This window comes from Pan troglodytes, chromosome 13 (genome assembly GCF_028858775.2).
Source record: "Pan troglodytes isolate AG18354 chromosome 13, NHGRI_mPanTro3-v2.0_pri, whole genome shotgun sequence".
NCBI classification, from domain to species: Eukaryota; Metazoa; Chordata; class Mammalia; order Primates; family Hominidae; genus Pan; species Pan troglodytes.
In genome coordinates, this window is record NC_072411.2 from 127,004,605 (window position 1) to 127,020,905 (window position 16,301).

At 42.5% G+C, this 16,301-nt stretch overlaps 1 protein-coding gene and 1 long non-coding RNA gene across 24 annotated transcripts in view; one reads left to right on the forward strand and one right to left on the reverse strand.

Annotated features, from left to right (window-relative positions):
• The window catches only part of LOC107973649 (uncharacterized), a 48,348-nt gene extending 46,611 nt beyond the window's left edge, over positions 1 to 1,737 (forward strand). Inside the window, exon 4 of the long non-coding RNA XR_008546713.1 lies at positions 1,277 to 1,737. This is a non-coding gene — a long non-coding RNA (uncharacterized LOC107973649). The remainder of the gene's footprint in view (positions 1 to 1,276) is intronic.
• Positions 1,627 to 16,301, reverse strand: part of DOCK10 (dedicator of cytokinesis 10) — a 277,887-nt gene continuing 263,212 nt past the window's right edge. For 13 of the 23 annotated variants that reach the window (XM_063790806.1, XM_054679428.2, XM_063790810.1 and 10 more), the window contains 7 exons: positions 14,740 to 14,886; positions 11,465 to 11,675; positions 9,714 to 9,904; positions 7,085 to 7,185; positions 6,751 to 6,889; positions 5,411 to 5,486; positions 1,627 to 2,375 (listed from right to left, as the gene is read on the reverse strand). In XM_063790806.1, coding sequence (XP_063646876.1) covers positions 2,314 to 2,375; positions 5,411 to 5,486; positions 6,751 to 6,889; positions 7,085 to 7,185; positions 9,714 to 9,904; positions 11,465 to 11,675; positions 14,740 to 14,886 — 927 coding nt within the window. In that variant the 3' untranslated portion in view covers positions 1,627 to 2,313. The remainder of the gene's footprint in view (positions 2,376 to 5,410; positions 5,487 to 6,750; positions 6,890 to 7,084; positions 7,186 to 9,713; positions 9,905 to 11,464; positions 11,676 to 14,739; positions 14,887 to 16,301) is intronic. The other 10 variants (XM_063790807.1, XM_516126.9, XM_063790816.1 and 7 more) reach the window with 1 other exon arrangement.

Here is a 16,301-nt window from a genome sequence, read left to right on the forward strand (position 1 = left end):
GTAACCCATTGCCAGCCATGTCCTGGGGGCATGGGAGATGGGTGGATTGGCATGGGCAAGAGGACTTGAGCCTACAGGTGGGAGTTAGGTGGGAGATGATATTGGAGGCAGCATCTTCCTGGGTGCCTGGAATAGTAATGTCTAAGGTGGCCTAAAGCTACACATGGGGAAATTAAAAGAAAAGACCTGAGATGCTGACCCAGACAGTCAGGAACCAAGAGAACTGGAGCCAGAATGAAGCTGGGAATAATGCTTTGGGCCAGAGCTCATCAAAGGGCAATCTTTTCTATAAAGAAGTGAGCTCTATTTGAGAAAAGAATAGTTAAATGTGTCTTGAGGCCAGGCGTGGTGGCTCATGCCTGTAATCCCAGCACTTTGGGAGGCTGAGGCGGGCAGATCACGAGGTCAGGAGATCGAGACCATCCTGGCCAACATGGTGAAACCCCGTCTCTACTAAAAATACAAAAATTAGCCAGGCATGGTGGTGCATGCCAGTAATCCCAGCTACTCGGGAGGCTGAGACAGGAGAATCACTTGAACCCGGGAGGTGGAGGCTGCAGGGAGCCGAGATTGCGCACTGCACTCCAGCCTGGGCAACAGAGTGAGACTCTGTCTCAAAAAAAAAAAAAAAAAAAGTGTCTCGAGGGATCCGAGTTCTCACCCAAAATATCTTTCTATCCCTTCTGTGTACTCAAAATGTAAATACGTATTCCAACCCCTTACCTCCCTCCTCACCATCATGTACTGACATGGCCAATGGCCTTGCATAGCAGAAAGATGAGCTCAGCTGAAGTCTCCTTTTTTAAGTCTGGGGCTTTGGAATGGCTGCTGAAGGTGAGTATGAAATTAGATTCTCTAGCTTGCCTTCTGCACCTAGAAGCAGCTCAGTTCGGGTCCATGGCAGCCAGTATTCACTAGTGGAGGGAAGTGGGCCAGAGAGTGGAAAATGTCAGTGGTTCCCAAACGTAGGTCAGCACCTATCGGTCATTGCTCTGATAAGCTCATAACATGGTAGCAAACAATCCTGAATCGTAACACAGCAAAATGGTATTTCTCACTCAAGACCAATAGCGTTAGCAGGGAGTGTGTGTGTGTGTGTCTTGCTCATTGTAGTTTCCTGGGTACTGAGGCTGAAACAATATGTCAAAGGTAAGTAAATCAGGGCTTCAGGTACATCAAAGATAAGTACATCAGGGGAAGAGGCTGGGAAGAACTACTTACTGGCTTTGAAGCCTCTGCCTGAAAGTAACACATGTTACTTCTGCCTACATTTCAGTGGTTATAGCAAGTCACGTGGTCATGCTTGCCTTCAAAAGAGGCAGGAAAGTGCAATCCTACCACAAGATTAGAGCAGAGAAATGGAACATTTGTGATCTCTCTGAGAACCTCCACAGACCTCAAGATTCGGATTCATTAGATTTTCCCCAAGTCATTCTAAGTCTCTCCTACATTTGGAAACCTCTGATCTACCCAGTTCATCTTTGGAGGAACTTCTTAGCTGAGATTTGAGTCCTTTGTTGGTTTCTTGGCAAGGCATCCTAAGTATTGAGTATAGATTTGCATTCAGAAGATATTCAATGAACCATTTTTCTCAGTAACTCACCCACTCTTCAACAGGAAACCAAATGCAAAGTAACTGTATTTTTTATTTCTATGAACAATAAAATACTTTCATAATTTCACATCCCATTGCTTTTAAGAGCACATATATTACAAATAAAGGAACTCCACAAACTTTAAAGATTAGTATTTATCAACGCTTTTGTACACATACACAAATATTTTAATATAATGGTATCTGAAATGTTATTCATATATTTTTAGTACTGTCATAGTATTAACTAAAAAGGATCTTTTAAATTTGGTAAAAACCGTATATTTTACAATCTTTTATTTACATCTGAAATATGCTGAAATGTTACAAAAACATTCACTTTAACCTTTAAAATATGTGTACTAGGACTGGGGTACTGACCATACAATAACTGACAGCAAACTTAGGGTTTGCATTTGAGCTACACATTCACTGGAATTTCATGGCAAATATTCAACTTGGCTTGATCAACACTGCTCAAAGAAAAAAAAAGTTATACAAAATGTGCAAATTCAGAGGTTGGCAAAATTCTGAAGCTAGCGAGGTAAACAAAAATATTAACACCATGAAAACTTCAAATAAATTAAACCTATCTTTCTCTTCCCCGAGATTAGCTGCAAATTCAGAAAGTTCTCTTAGAGGTGGGTCTGATGCTGCAGAGACCTCAGACTTCAGCACTAGGTGAGATGGAGACCGTGGGTAGGGCCGGAGTTGCTTTGCTAATTACTCGAGTGCAGGTTTGGTCCACTCCGCGCTTTGACAGGTCGTCCCTGCCCGTAATCTTAAAACAGGAAAAAACACAACACAACGGAATGCAGAGGTTAATGTTAATATCCCAAACACAAAATTAAAACCCAGAATAGAGGTTTTCATTCCCCACAGGGTAATTTATTCAAATTATAAAAAGACACATATCAAAGTGGATCTAAAGAATTTTCCCCCAAGACCATGTGCTAGCTTTAACTTTTGGTGAAAGTTAAAATATTTTCACAATCCTCTTCCGCTATCTGACATAAATTTATAAATGTTTGGATGAAACTTACAAATATATCTGAGTAATTCCAGGATTTTATTCTATTCTAAAAGTTTATAATTTATATTGTCAGCATCTGCCAAAAAAGGGAAACATTAGAAATTTTATTTAAATGTTTGCATAAAAGGAAATATAGTAAAAAAGTCTTGACCTGATTTTAATCTTGAAAATAATGTTAGTGTGCCTAAAAAATACTTTATCAGATTGATTCAAACAATGACGTGTAAGCATAATAACAGAAACTCCAGACACTTTTAAAATATATTTTTGTACAGAAGAGATTTCTGTACAAAGAATTGTGAAGATTTTCCCACCAACTTCACACATTATCCCACTGTGCCATGACCTTCATCTCTACTCTTCCAAGATAGAATCGCTACTTCAGTAAGTGCCCCAAAGAGCACTCAGCTGAGAGCATCCTATACTACCAATAAATTCTCCTTATGATCAATATCACGAAGCTCTGAATAAATAATCTGGCTGATGATGTGTTCAAAGAGTAGACTCCAGGTGCAGTATACCTATGCTTGGCATCACACCAGATTCGGTCTGTTCCTTTCTCTGTATTTTGTATTGGATACCCATCATCACAGTTGACTTCACTATGCTGTTATTCTTACTGAATGTTGAAACAGACTCCAAATGGGCATCTTATACTGATGCTTAAACTGAATGCTTATATGCATTACTTTGGCTTCAAAGAAGGCTTTTATGTTTTTTGCTATTTATTATAAACAGTATGGAATTTTGGCACCTATAAAAGCAATTATTACCTGCTGGTCAGTGACAACTCAAACTACTTTACCTCAACATCTCCATTTTACACAGTAGCATCCACTTTATCTTGTCTTGTCTCTTTCCTTATACTGAAGGTTCCTTCATTAACTAGATGTCTTCAAAATACTCCTCTAGCTAATACTTTTCTAGACACTTTTGGAGTGAATTGCATATGTAGCTGAAACAGCAGAAGGACGAACATAACTACATTTTTTAGTTTTAATCATGGGGCCTTTACCCATTCCTGAATGTAGGCTGGGATCACTTTGGAGCACTGATGTAATCTGAAAAAACAGCAATCATGTGGTTTTTTTTTAGACGGAGTCTCACTTTGTCACCCAGGTTGGAGTGCAGTGGCATGATATCAGCTCACTGCAACCTCCGCCTCCTGGATTCAAGCAACTCTCCTGCCTCAGCCTCCCAAATAGCTGGGATTACAGGCACCTGCCATTACACCCAGCTAATTTTTGTATTTTTAGTAGAGACGGGAATTCACCATGTTGGCCAGGCTGGTCTCGAACTCCTGACCTCAGGCAATCTGCCCACCTCGGCCTCCCAAAGTGCTAGGATTACAGGTGTGAGCCACTGCACCCGGCCTCATGTAGTTTTTAAAACTAATCCTGGGATTAAAGAAGTATGTAGACAACTTCTATGTTTTTTTAAAGACTATGTTTTTTTAAAGATTTATAGGAGCATTGTGACCTGACCAGGACAAAGAAGTTTGCAACCTCCTCAGACCTTTGCTCATGCCCAGATATCTGTGGTCATCAGACACTTCTTGATTTCAACCCCCTTCTTTTCTCCCTGCCCTTAACATAAAAAGAGCCTACAATGTGTACTGAGTTAAGATGGTACTTTAGGATGCTGGATCACCATCTTCATGTTTGCTGGCTCTTTGAATAAACCTGCTTTTCCTCCCATCAACTCTCACTTCTAGTGTTCGGCTATTGAGCAGACAGCAGCCAAATCTGGGTTTGCTTACACATAATTAATTCTATTTTTCTATTTCCTTTTTATATTTTGATGTGTATCTATCCATTCTAATTGTTTCTTTTTTTTTTTTTTAAGACACAGTTTTGCTCTTGTCTCCCAGGCTGGAGTGCAGTGGTGTGATCTTGGTTTACTGCAACCTCTGCCTCCTGAGTTCAAGCGATTCTCCTGCTTCAGCCTCCCGAGTAGCTGGGATTGTAGGAGTGTGCCACCACACAGGCTAATTTTTTTTTGTATTTTTAGTAGTGACGGGGTTTCACCATGTTGGCCAAACTGGTCTCGCACTCCTGACCTCAGGTGATCCACTGGCCTCAGCCTCCCAAATTGTTGGGATTACAGCATGAGCCACCGTGCCCGGCCTGTTTCTATTTTTAAGTGTTCAATAGAATTTTTTTCCTTCGTTGTAATTTTGTATGTACCTGTTTTCAGAATATGTGCATGAATAGATAGGTATGTGAAGGTATTCCTATAGATGGAGACCTAGGTGACAAATCCCCATTGAAGTTCAGAACCAGGAGAAGGTGTATATTTCCTGTGGACAGATCTTTTTATAGATCTATTTCTATAACAAGGCCTGTGCAATCCATCAGTTTCTTTTCTTTGTGTCAGTTTCCATGAGGCATAGAGTCAAGTTTTGCTTCTTTTAGCAAAGGTTTCCTGGAAAAGAGATGATTTTTCTCCCCCCTTAATCACCTGGTCCTTGTCTTTATATTTTTGTTTTAGCAGTTTTAGGTACAGCATATCTTTGTTTTGGAAACAAATCAGCTCAAATGTATTTTAGAAGTTGGAGTATGAGTTTTCATTTTAAAAGCTACGTTGTTAACTTCAGTTTAAATCATGAGGCTTTTCCCCCCATTGACCTACCTTGAAATGGAAATGGAGTTGTTCTAATTAAATAAAAACTTAGAGAGCACTAGCTACTAGGGAGATGACTAGAGAGACTGAATGGCTAGGAAGAGAGGGGTACACCAGAAGGCCACAAAGGACAGAGTAGACGTAAAGAAAGAAAAACATACCACTTTTGCTTACAGTACTGAGGGAAATACTAGACACAGAGGAACAGAAGCTGTATAAACACGGACCTCGACAGAGCTGCCAGGAAAAAAGAGAAAAGCATTTTTGTCCAAAGTTTCTAGGTCAGATGTGATTTACAGTTGGAGACAAGCATTCCTTCACCACCTTCCTGAACTTTCAGATCCATCATTTGTTCTTTTTATTTCACTCCCGGATTTATGATTTTCCCCATTCTATCAAGTCATCTCTCCTGAGTACTTAATTCCTGTCACCCCTCAAATAGCCTAAACCAATACTACCTCCACAAGGAATCCTATCTACGGCAATTCATTTTCTCCAATATAACTCAGTCAACCATTTCTTTCTCTAGCTACAATGGAGAGTTAAAAATCAGGATGGAAGAAGATGGAAAAAATGAAAAGAAGCAAGATGGGAAATGCAATTAGAAAAAACAGATTCATACAACACACTTCATGGTTTGTGAGTTGTATTAACAGTGCCAGGCCATTTAAGGAAAACAAAGGAAATGCATCTTCAGTGGGTGGCTACCATGTATGAAGCACTGCTGGGAGACTAATTCAAGTTCTGCCCCTCAATTTTTCTGTAGAGAACACATCTAACTCCTGGAGGGGAGCACGGGTGATGAGATGTGCAGGTAGAGTGTGGGGGTATGGATTCTAGGAAGTAGGCCAGGAAGCAACACTTGGCTTTCAACCAGTTGATTTTTAGCCACCCAAAAAGTACTGAGATGACTGAATGCCCACATTTTGTGTGCAGCCTTACAGAACATGCTGTACACATCCCAGACGTCACGGATGACTTGCTTGTGGGGTGGGTGGTTGAGTTTTATCTGAATTCTGCACATCTGCAGGAGGCCCAGCCTCCGTAAAGGCAGTCTTGGTGGTAAACAGCCATGACTGGTCTTAGGGTTCATCGTGAGTATAGTGTAGAGACCCCCTCAACTGTGGACTCCACATCATGGCCTCAGGGTTGTGAGGTCCTCAACTAGGGATGGCAGAGGGTGGCAGCAAACCCTCATGGGAATGCCACCCAGTGTTCCTCAGCATTTAATGGGACTCACATAGTCTAGAAAACCCAGGGTTCATGTGGACTGTGGGAAGTATCTAGGTTCTAATAATCTTTTCCTACAGAGTTTTCCCCCAGCCTGATCTCTGCTTTGGGGCACGAGGTGGTGTGCACGGGAGAGAGAACAGATCAGCAACATGGTGCTGATGCAGTGATTTCTGCAGCAAGAAAAGGGCCTCTTTCCTGTCCTTCTGGCATTGGGAGCAAAAGGGACTTTCTGTCCACTGATAGCGCGTGTGCACCAAGGAGCGCTCACCTGCTCATTCATGATTGTGGAGAGTTCGCTGAGCATGTCCTTGTAGTGGGACCTCAGTTCTTCCTGGTACTCCAGCTGGTCCTCTTTGATGAGGCGCTCATTCACGTCAAGGGCCTGCCCACATGCATCTGCAAATTGCCTTTAGCGACAGCATTAAACAAATTAAAAACCAGCCCTCGGAAGTGGCATTGAGCTCAGTGACTGTGAGTTCAGAGTCAGGCTGCTGATGGACTCTGCCACCTCAGTGAGTTTTGGTGTGATGGATTCTTGGGGGATTGAGGACTCCCTGTCTGAGGAAGTTCAAGGAAGAACATCCCAACAGGGAGAAGCTTACCTGAAGATCTCCTTCAAAAGCTTTACTTGGTTGTCAGGGTACTTCTTTGCATTGGTTTCTTCAAGAAAAGCTCGTGCATAGGCCATTGGCCCGGCATTAACCTGTTGAGAAGAAAATTGGTGAAGGATGATCTACCTTCTGCATGGAGTCTTTTCCACCGCTGGAAGAGGAGCAACTGTGCACCAATTGTGTGGTACCCCGATCTCACACCCTGCCTTCTAGTCCACTCATTTGTATACCTGACTTAGCTGCTGTCCTCCAACTTGTCAATAGAGCATGAGTCTGAGCTCCACCTTTCACTAACAAACTTCCCAAACTTCAGTCCTTTGCCAACCCCTTCACATTTTTTTTTTTTTTTTGGCCATATCTGTACATTGCTTGAACTACTATTTTTTTTCTTTCTTTTTTTCTTTGTTAGAGACAGGGTCTCACTCTGTTGCCCAGGCTAGAGTGCAGTGGCATGATCACTGCAGCTTCAAACTATTGGGCTCAAGTAATCCTCTCGCCTCAGCCTCTCAAGTAGCTGGGACTACAATGTTTACTACCATGCCTGGCTAATTTTTTAAAGAAAGTTTTTGTAGAGACGGGGGAAGGGGGGCGGTCTCACTACATTGTCCCGGCTAGTCTGGAACTCTTGGCCTCAAGCAATCCATCCGTCTTGGCCTCCCGAAGTGCTGGGATTACAGGCATGAACCACCCACCGAATCTGCTGTTTTCTTAACAGCTTTTAAAACTAGACTCACTTCTATTAACTCCAATATATTTATTTAAATTGAACATTTGTGAAATCAAATGTTTGAAGTGCTAGTTTTTCTTTTCTATTAACACTCAAATAAACACATACTATTATGAAGGGATAATTCACAGTGGTAGTGTTGTGGGCACTGCCCTAGAATCACTGTTTCACTGGGTTCCATTTGATGGTCTGGCTTAGATTCTGGCTCAAGGAGGCATTTATCAGATTTGCTGAATGAATGCACAGTACTGGGTTCAATTCATGCTCATGCTCATGCACATGGATGGCCTCACTTGTGCAGGAGTTCATATCCCTTAGTGCATAGAAGCCTTTAATGTGGCTGTCAGGCTTGGGAAGGAAAAAGGTAAAAGAAGAAGAAGCTGACTTCAGGGGCCTGTGACCAGCAGGCATGGCCAGTGTGGCAGATGCAGTCACTGGTACTGGGTGTACCATCTTTTGCTTCTCCAGATCCAATCTCCACTTCCCTTCACTCAGCTATGTGCCTAGGGAAGTCATCCTATATGGGATAGGACAATGGCTCTCTTGCTTTCTGGCCTTCTCAGCCCATGGGGGACACAGACAAGGGAGGTAGGGAACGGGAGAGTGTGGTCAGTGTCAGGATCAGTAGCATTAATTTTTTCTTTGTTTTTTTTTTTTTTTTTTTTTTTTTTTTTTGAGATGGAGTCTTGCTCTGTCACCGAGGCTGGAGTGCAATGGCATGATCTCAGCTCACTGCAACCTCCACCTCCCAGGTTCAAGCAATTATCCTGCCTCAGCCTCCCAAGTAGCTGGGATTACAGGCATGTGCCACCACGCCCTGCTAATTTTTGTATTTTTAGTAGAGGTGGGGTTTCACCTTGTTGGCCAGGCTGGTCTCGAACTCTTGACCTCAAGTGATCCATCCACCTCGGCCTCCCAAAGTGTTGGGATTACAGGCGTGAGCTACTGCGTCTGGCCTTCTTTGGCTTTTAGGGCCCAATATAGCTGTGCAGGGCGCCACTACTGATCTTCCTTTATTTTAAAATTTAATACTTTATTCCTTACAAATACTTAGCATCAATTTATTAATATAATAAATAAAAATTAATGCCTTATTCCTGAGTTGCTTGGAGCTCCCTTTAATTTTGTGCCCAAGGTGAGTGCCTTACTCACCTCACCTGCCTGGCCCTGGTCAGAGTACTAAGCCCCAGGGCTTCCTCCTTGCAGAAGCCTCCCTATCGCTAGCTGAAGTCACTCCTGTCTACTTGTCTGTCATCAGACGGACCTCTCAGCTCCCCTGTATGCTTCCACTAACCCTCCTCTCCTTGCATCTTCAGGTCTAGGGTGGTCACACCGCCTGAGTGCTGCCAGCCCCTGTGCCAGCCCTTTCTGGCTTTCCCAAATGCTGCACACACTTTTGGGAACAGTTTATTTACTCTATCCTCCTCAATCACTCACTGAGCATGCCATCTGCTTCCTGTCACAACTCTGCCAGACAGATAAACATGCATGCACCTTTTATGAACTAGTAATCATTCTTTTTTGGATTTGTTTCAAAACAATTTTTTAAGGCTCTTAATGACAGATATGTACAAGAATGTGGTGTTTCTTCATTAGTTAATTCATTTGTTAGTATACAGATATAGAACACAGTTATCCATAGAAGATGGGATAGCAAGGTGGAGGAAGAATACATTTTATTTCAGCTAAACTTAAGAAAGGCCTATCTACAGGTGTTGAGTAACATCAATGCACATTGACAACTAAAAGCCATTTTAAAGACCCAGATAAAGGTGTTCTATTCTCATAAAAGGGAAAATGTTTCTTATATTCTTTGTAAACAAAGTTCTCAGGGCATTTTACACCTGGTTTCATTGGCCATGTGCATCTCAGCCCTGGGCAATGCTTACTCACCTTCACGCTGACACTTCCTTGCAGTTTGAGCTGCAGTCTGATCATGTCCACTTCTTCCATTGTGCAAAGCTGATTAAGCTCAGAAACCTTCTTGGACATCTCGTCAATTGCCACTTCAATTGGATTCAGTTCTGTGCTTGATTGGCTAATTACTTGTATTCTCTTCTTCACGTAGGGGAACAGGTGACTCGCTGTACAAAAGCCATACAAAGGGATTTCAAGGTTGAGGATTAGTGAAGAGTCAAGGGTTTCCCTGAAGGACCAGAGGATCATGTATCATTTCACGGCACATGGCACCTTCCATTCTGCATGCTTTTCATGCATGGGAGTTACTTTTTCTGCTAGGTGCCATCCTCTCTAATACCTCTTAGCTTGTGCCCAAGCTCCTTTGACCTGTGTGCCCTTCTGCCTTCACTGCTAACAGGCCCTCATTCTCAGGGCTGTTTTAGGCCTTTAGAATTTTTTTCTTTTTTCTTTCTATCTTTTTTTTTTTTTTTTGAAATGAGTCTCGCTCTGTAGCCAGGCTGGAGTGCAGTGGCGCGATCTCGGCTCACTGCAGTCTCCGCCTTCTGGGTTCAAGTGATTCTCCTGCCTCAGCCTCTCGAGTAGCTGGGACTACAGGTGCGCGCCACCATGCTCAGCTAATTTTTGTATTTTTAGTAGAGACGGGGTTTCACCATGTTGGCCAGGATGGTCTTGATCTCTTGACCTCATGATCCGCCCGCCTCCGCCTCCCATGTGCTGGGATTACAGGCGTGAGCCACCGCACCCGGCCAGCCTTTAGAATTTCTAAACACTGAAAAGATTAAAGCTTCCACAGCAACTTGTAATTCAAATAAAAACTACACTAACCCACAATACAGAATGCCTAAATATATACCAAGTAGTATATACTGATATAGCTTTGTTGTGGCTTTTTTATTTCAAAAGTTTTGGATACATTTACTGAAGGCAGACGCTTGTCACAGTTTAGACATCAGTGCTACTGATAGGCTGTAGCCTAATCCAGGATGGCCCAGCTCTCAAAGCGGGTTACTGATCAATTCCTCCAGAATGCCCTTGCTCACCTCCCCTGCAGCCAGCCTTAGGAGCCCCCACTGGGTGCTCTTGTTTCATTTCTCCTGCTCCGCTCATCTGAAATTCTTGCCTTACTTGGCTCTTTCTCCTACAAGACTGTGAGCACCTTGAGGGCAAGAATCATGTTTCATTTGCATTGCCAGTACCCAGAACAGTGCCCAGCCCCTAGCAGGGCCTCACTAAAGGTGTGTTGAGGAAATGAAAGGATGACTAGCTCACAGCATAGATCTAGAGAGCACATCGAGGGATATTGGAGACCGACATCTGCATTCGTTTTACAGATGAAGAATATGAATCCCAGAGTGGTTTAGAATCTTGCCCCAAAGCACACGATAAGAGCTGTTAACCCTGAAACAATTGAAGGTAGACTCAGAGAGGAAAGTTCAGAGTGCCTTGTGCCTTTCGCAAGGCACTGACCCCATGACCCTTCACACTTACAACCTTAAGGGAATAGGTATGCAAAGCAACTCTTTTGACAATTTCTCCTCTGGTTGACTTCTGTTAATGGAGAATAAAGAGATGGAAATCTCTTCTTGGCAAACATTTCCCAGTTAGCACATGTTGGGTACTTCTCTGCAGGACTGAAATAACTCTTGATTCCTACTGATCCAGCCCTATAAAGGGGCCTGTGCTGGAACAGGTGCCACACGTGTGGCCCGGCTACCTGCACCTACTTGTCAGGATCGTCCGCCGCTTGCACTGCTCCGCCACCCCACCGTGCTTCTTGCCCGACAGCGTGAAGGGTGTCTCAAAGACAAAGCGGTTGATGTTGTGGTGCATTTCGAAATCTGTCTTCCGGTCTTCGATTTCCTTTTCCTCAAAGAATGGCGTCACATAGGTCACCTGGATGTAGGCATATTTGGGGTCCAAATCCTTGGGGTTTACCTGTGTTAACAGATTATGGGCAAAGTGAGTGGTGTGCCCTGGAGCGCTCTGAAAGCGGGAAGCTCCCATTCCCTCAGCTTGCATCCAGAGGAGGCTGTGCCTCTCCCCTTGGAGAAAAATGGGCAGTCACATCATTTCAGAGCTGGGCAGGATCACAGAGAGAGTAAAGGCTGGACTGCAGCTGAGCAGCCAGGTCTGTAGGGGTGGAATTAGAGCCAGCACACCAAGTAGGTGAGGCTCTTCCAGACGTGCCTGGCTGTGGCATGTTATTTAGTCTTTTATTTTCTCTCTTCTCTGTAATGAATGTTCAATTGCCTTTGTCTGGAATGCAAACTTCTTTTATTTTTCATTTTATTTATATTATTATTATTATTTTTTGAGACAGGGTCTTGCTCTGTCTCCTAGGCTGGAGTGCAGTGGCACGATCTCGGCTCACTGCAACCTCCGCCTCCTGGGTTCAAGTGATTTTCCTGCCTCAGCTTCTCTAGTAGCTGAGATTACAGGCATGTGCCACCACACCTAGCTAATTTTTGTAGTTTTAGTAGAGAGAGGGTTATGCTCTGTTGGCCAGGCTGGTCTCAAACTCCTGGCCTCAAGAGATCTGTCCTCTTGGCCTCCCAAAGTGCTGGGATTACAGCCATGGGCCACTGCACCCAGCCCTAGAATGCAAGCTTCTTGACAGTAATTCAAATGAAAACTTTTAAAAAATATCTTTTGGTCCCTCTATGATTTTACCCATGTATCTAGACTGAGGCCATTGGCTTTGGGCTTGTGCCGAGGAGGGAGATTCCTTGTTTAATTTAGCAGATTAGCTGATAAGCCTATTACATGATTGCAAAATTTTATAGTTTTAATGTCAGGTTCCTTCTCTTATCTGTAACAAGTCATCCCATGCATTTTTTTTTTTTTTAAACAAACTGCTTTGGTGAGTGAGTTTGACAAATAGCAAGGAAGACAGGCTGGGGGTACTAAGAAAATCCAGGAAATTGCACTTGCTCTCCCTTGGAGTTGGAAGAGCTGGAGTTCTCAGCTTTTCTAATGAAACCTCAAAGAATTTTAAAACTTCTTCCAATTTTCTCCATCTGTCTACCCATCCACTGCCTATCCAGTCCCAGAGATTTGAGGGACCTCCTGAATTTATTTTGTAATGCTACTACTAATTACACTGTAAGGTGGGTATAATTGTAACCATTTTACATCAAAAATAGAGGTTTCGAGTGACCAGCTAATTTCTCTAAGATCATCAGCTGATAAGTGGTGGGATGGTGGAATGAATTCTCAAGTTGTTCTGATACCAAATTTGGCATTTTCTCATCCCCCCATGGTGCCCCAGGAACTCTGTGTATACTTTCTACCTAGGAGAGCCACTAATAAAGTAGTTCCAGCTGCCTGCCTTTCTGGGGAAGGTGACTATAGCCATCAAGCTAAGAAGGAGAATGATGAACACATTCACAGAAATTTCTGCCCAGACTCAAGGATTTCATGCCCAGATGCCTCCAAATTTGAGCTTGTAAAAGAGGACAGAAAAAAAAAAAAAAAAGACCTCTTCTGTAGCCCAATAGAACTGTATGCCATTGGGCACAAACCATCTTTTCCAGCTGCATCTTCTGCCACACTCTTCTATCCAACCTGTGTTTCAAAGACCTGCCATTCTCTAAACATATCTCCCTCTTTCATTCCTCCCCATCATTGCATGTGCTGGGCTTCTCAGCATGCCCTTTGCTTCCAGAAAACTAACTCAAACATCATCCCTTCTATGTAATGCTGCCCAACTAAGAATGAGCTGTTAAGGGAGGTCTCTGCCCTGAGCTTTCCTTGTACAACTTGGACTTTGACTCTGTGGTGACACTTTATTGTAATCTATTTAATTGGCTGTTTGCACAGGTCCTTCTCTTCTTAGCCCCATGTGAACTGTGAGCTCCAGAAGGAAGAGACCCTGTGCGCCTCATCTCTCAGTTCTGGGCTTGGCATTCAGCAGGCATTTGATAGAGGTTGGCTAACTGAACGACAGTGTGTAAGAAGATGCTGAGTAATCTAAAAGAAGAGGTAAGTATTTGCTTTCTGGAGCCAAGAGGAGGGTAACTGAATGTTCAAAGGTTAATGTAATGTAACTGGCAAGTCTGCCTCTATTATAGGGGACAGCTTTCAAAATTAGTATGGCGTAGTGTGAAGGTTAATATTAAATGTCAACCTGATTGGATTGAAGGATGCAAAGTATTGTTCCCGGGTGTGTCCGTGAGGGTGTCGCTAAAGGAGATTAACATTTGAGTCAGTGAACTGGGAGAGGCAGACCCGCCCTCAATCTGGGTGGGCACCATCAAATCAGCTGCCAGTACAGCTAGGATAAAAGTAGGCAGAGGAATGTGGAAGGATTAGACTGGCTAAGACCCTGGCCTCCATCTTTCTCCTGTGCTGGATGCCTCCTGCCTTCTAACATCAGACTCCAAGTTCTTCAGCTTTTGGACTCTTGGACTTACACCAGTGATCTGCCAGGGGCTCTTGGGCCTTCAGCCACAGATTGAAGGCTGCACTGTCAACTTCCCTACTTTTGATGTTTTGGGACACAAAACTGGTTTCCTTGCTCCTCAGCTTGCAGACAGCCTATTGTGGGACTTCACCCTGTGATCGTGTGAGTCAATACTCCTTAATAAACTCCCTTTCATATATGCATCTATTCTATTAGTCCTGTTCCTCTAGAGAACCCTGACTAATACACCTAGGAAGACTTCCTTAACTGAATACATATTTTCAACTTGCTGTTTTCTCCAATTCCACCACTGAGCCCAATTACTTTCAGGCTTTGATTGCTATTCAAATGCAAATAACCAATGGAGACGTAGAGAATTTACTAAGCTCTTTTTAAAAGTTACCCAAATAAACACATATAATGTTTTTGACCCTCCTCCCCTCAAATTACCAACCAACAGGCAAACAAGCAAAACATCTAAAATCGTTTTTGTAGTTTACTTTGCATCGTCAGGCAGAAAATGAAAACTTAATGTAGTTAAAGAATAAAAAACTCAGTCAATTCTTAGCACTTGCATGAATACTGATTTTCCTCTACCTTGTTGGAATCCTGGATTATCTTCACATTGTCTGCTCCAAATTTATCTGCATAGAGCTTGAGTAATCTTTGGGAAATCTCGGACAGACCTGTCAGCTTAGGCTCTTTATAAATATACTCTTTACCTTCTTCTTCTTCAAAAAAGCCCTATGGAACATAATGAACCACCAATTTTATTAGACAATGCTAATCATAAATCAAAAGCAAAACAAAAAGCCATTTACTTAAAAAACATATACAGTTTTTGGTTGTCATCTAATCCATTGGTTAACACCCTATAAAATTCAAAATCGGAGAAGAAAACACAGTGAGAAAATAAAATATCATCTTATAATCAGACATTAATGTAAATATTTCCTAGCCAGGCCAAAGAAACTCATGAAATATCTTACAAATATTATTTTCTCTATTTGTAGAACTCAACGGTACTACCTACTTGCATATATTTTGGGAGAAGAATGCCCTCTTGTGGCAGCTTGGGGTAGAACACGAAATATGGAGCAATTTTTGGCAGCATTCAAAGAGCAGTCAGTATCATTTTTAATAAGATCTCCTGTAAGTCTTTGAAACTAACATAAGAAATGGTGTATGGCATGTAAAGCTATTTAAATGGGCTGACGTGCATCCCACATAATCTTAGATGAAAAATCACAACACTTTATGTAGTTGTCGTAACAGAAATTACATGTGTTATGCTCCCAAGTGCTGCTATTTAAAAAATAACTTTACATCAACATGACTTCAGGGACCTCCTGAAACTTACCTATATGTAACTTAATCATGCAATTCACCTTACTAAGAGATCTTTTACATTCTTGAAAAGGAAGACATTATAGGATTAAAAATAGCAACCATATCATCATTTTTATTCCACAAGAGCAAGTAGGTTTTAGCCTCTATTAATTTATTTGTCTGGTTTGAAGCAGGGGGAAGGGAAGATTCTATTAGCTGCAGATAACTAAGTGAAGCAATCTTTATAATTCCTTCTCTTTGAAGAGACACAGAAGCATATTTCCTGTGGAATACATGTGGCCTCAGAATACTAGATTAAGTTCGGAGTTAAGAACCCAAGGATATCTGGTTTCTTTTTTTTTTTTTTTTGGCAGAGTCTTGCTCTGTTGCCCAGGCTGGAGTGCAGAGGTGTGACCTTGGCTCACTGCAACCTCCGCCTCCTGGGTTCAAGCGATTCTCCTACTTTGGCCTCCCAAGTAGCTGGGACTACAGATGTGTGCCACCACGCCCAGCTAATTTTTGTGTTTTTAATTGAGGTGGAGTTTTGCCATGTTGGCCAGGCTGGTCTCAAACTCTTGACCTCAGATGATCCACCCACCTCGGCCTCCTAAAGTGCTGGGATTACAGGCTATATCTGGTTTCTTCTAATTGTAGAGTTGACCCATAAGGAAATGCCTTTTGAGGTCTGGGTGAAGACACTGGATGTCAAAAGGAAACTTACCCATATTAAAAAATCAGTTTTGACTATTTAAAAATATTAATTGTTAAAAAAAGCATAGGCAAAGTGTTCCAGTGCTATTATTTTTTCATGGTGAGACAATATAAGAATA